The 2,861-nt window shown below is 34.3% G+C and overlaps 1 protein-coding gene across 1 annotated transcript; it reads left to right on the top strand.

Annotated features, from left to right (window-relative positions):
- The first annotated feature begins 1,478 nt into the window (after positions 1-1,478).
- On the top strand, positions 1,479-2,444 carry LOC139165520 (olfactory receptor 8D4-like). The gene has a single exon (XM_070748737.1). It carries the CDS (start codon positions 1,479-1,481, stop codon positions 2,442-2,444), a length of 966 nt encoding a protein of 321 aa, XP_070604838.1.
- The last annotated feature ends 417 nt before the right edge of the window (positions 2,445-2,861 follow it).

The raw sequence follows: 2,861 nt of genomic DNA, 5'->3' as shown, positions 1-2,861 counted from the left end.
TATGTTGTAAAATGAAAAAAATTAGTAATGGGTGGTACAAAAAAGCAAGTAAGACTAGTTAATTAAAATATAGCTGGCACTAAAATGACAAAAATCAAGATTAAAAAGAGATGAAAAAGAGAACTATTACTATTACTAACAAGTAATCAGTTTCCACAAGACAAAGTGCATGTGGATCCAGCAATGAACCAATGGACCAATTTACAACAGCTTCTCAAATATCCTGTGAAAGGAAATGTAAGTGCAAGTCATATTTGCTCTGAAATTTGTGTGACGTCTCAAAGATTTCAGTAGCACTCTCGTGGTTGTTAATTGGTTTTAACAGTCTTGTGGAGAAATGTATTAATGGGCAACTTTGGAACTGTTTTAATCATACATAGTAGGACATGCCTAATGCATTCTAATTACTCTTGCTATTTCACTGCATAGCACCTTATACTCAAAGTATGATAATATAGTTTTAATCTGAAAGAAAATGACTGTGTAGCTGTCAATGAAGATTCTCAGTCATCCAAGTTATCTGAAAGTTACATTATGGCAACTGAATTTATTTTTGTTGGTTTGAGCATTTTGCTACGCATGCAAAGCAACTCTTGCCAAAGTGCATGGCAATATATCAGTGAAGATGTTAAGTCACCGAGGTGACATATTGCTACATTCCAATGATCCTCTGCCTAACTAATTTGCTCTAACTGATGAAACTGCTTGGATGAGCAGCAAAACATCTCAAACCAATAGGAAATAACTCCTATTACCATAACTCAATTTTCAGATATCTCTCCAGACTGAATATTGTTTCCTGTAAATTGAATACTATTTTTAATTTTTAAAACATTTTTTTTATTCATACCATAAATACAAAAAATAGATAAGACATACATGTAACATAGAAACAAGTACATGTTACATAGGAACCTAATAGGAAAATGAACAGCAAGAACAAGGGGGCACAATCTGAGGTTAGTTGGGGGAAAGATCAGAAGCAACGTGAGAAAATATTATTTTACTGAAAGAGTAGTAGATGCTTGGAACAAACTTCCAGCAGACGTGGTTGGTAAATCTGCAGTAACTGAATTCAAACATGCCTGGGATAGACATATATCCATCCTAAGATAAAATACAGAAAATAGTATAAGGGCAGACTAGATGGACCATGAGGTCTTTTTCTGCCAACAATTTTTTATGTTTCTATGGATCTTCTAGTATACACATTTGAATTCCCTTAATGCTTACTTTAGTATTCATCTTAAAATATAAAGAACAAAATTATACATGTATATCTATTTACATCACTCTCGGGTTCCCTTAATTTACTGAATGTTATATTATTATTTTATTACCATACTTGACCTTTCATCAAAGGTCTTCCAACTTCTGTTTCTTTTTTTCTAGGAAGTTAAAAATTGATTCTGATCACAGACTACATTACAAATATTAGAAAAACAAAGGGAAATTGACTGAAGTGTTACTGTGATGACATGGGACAGGTCACATATAATCACTCCGTCAAACAGGTGACAGAGTTCATACTCACTGGATTAACAGAGGACTCAAAGTTGCAGCTGATCCTCTTTGGGGCATTTTCTGCTGTTTATGCCCTAACCGTGGTAGGAAATCTAAGCATGATTATCATAATCAGGATCAGTCCTTCTCTCCACACACCAATGTACTTTTTTCTTACCAGCTTATCTTTTTTGGATATTTGTTATTCATCATGTATCACTCCAAAATTCCTATCCAATCTTTTAAAAGAAAAGAAGATTATTTCCTATGAGGGTTGTTTAACTCAGCTTTACTTTTATGCCCTTTTTGCGACCATAGAGTGTTATATTCTAGCTATGATGGCTTATGATCGCTATGTGGCAATCTGCAGTCCTCTACTCTACATGATGATAATGTCCCAATGGAAGTGTGTTCAGCTATTAACAATTTCCTGCATTGCTGCATTCATTAATGCTTCCATTCACACAATAGCTGCAACTAGACTGTCCTTCTGTGGCCCAAATCTCATTAAGAGTTTTTATTGTGAGGGTCCTCCTCTTTTTGCTCTTTCCTGCTCAGATTTCAGTCTCAATTATCTCTTGATATTTGTATTTGTTGGTTTCAATTTATTTACAACAAGCTTCATTGTACTCACTTCCTATGCTTATATCCTGATCACTATTTTAAAACTCCATTCTGCTGCAAGCCAAAGGAAAGCCTTCTCCACTTGTACATCTCACCTCACGGTCGTCACCATTTTCTATGGATGTCTTATTTTTATGTACATGCGACCAAGCTCTAGACAGAATCTTCTCCTAGACCAAATGGCCTCAGTGTTCTATGTAGTTGTGACCCCCATGCTCAACCCATTAATCTACAGCATGAGGAACCAGGAGGTAAGAGGGGCCTTCAGAAATATCCTAGAAAAGAAATTTCATGTTGAACAAATATCATGTTTTTAAGAACCACTGCTCAGGTTTAGAGAAGAAAATATTTTCTTTACCATTGTGTACCAGTAAATATTAAACCACTATGCTGTACAGTTTTCTTGGGGCTCTGGTAATAATTATATATCTACTTTTGAGATCAATAAATACAATTTTATCTCTAAAGAAGAATTATCCAATTTTTAATAGCTATCAGCCCCTAATGGCAGCTGTCAATTAAAAGGGAATGACAAGCTGTGTTTTTTAGCGGTTTATAGACCAAAAGGCGGAGACTGTTTAACCAATACAAAACTCAGGCCACGTAATACATTTACATTATATATTATAGCCCATGTAAAATCAACAAACAGTTTTCTTAAATATCGGTTAAGTACAATAACCAAAATAAGTTTTTAATGTATTGATCTTATTTTAAATGCATAAATACTGTTG

The sequence above is a fragment of the Erythrolamprus reginae genome, chromosome 1 (genome assembly GCF_031021105.1).
Source record: "Erythrolamprus reginae isolate rEryReg1 chromosome 1, rEryReg1.hap1, whole genome shotgun sequence".
Classification (NCBI taxonomy): domain Eukaryota; kingdom Metazoa; phylum Chordata; class Lepidosauria; order Squamata; family Dipsadidae; genus Erythrolamprus; species Erythrolamprus reginae.
Note: the sequence above shows the minus strand (reverse complement) of the source record. Positions and strands in the feature narration are given on the sequence as shown.

Excerpts from the sequence above, each read along its gene's own strand:
- LOC139165520 (XM_070748737.1), top strand. The coding sequence starts at position 1,479 with ATGGGACAGGTCACATATAATCACTCCGTCAAACAGGTGACAGAGTTC.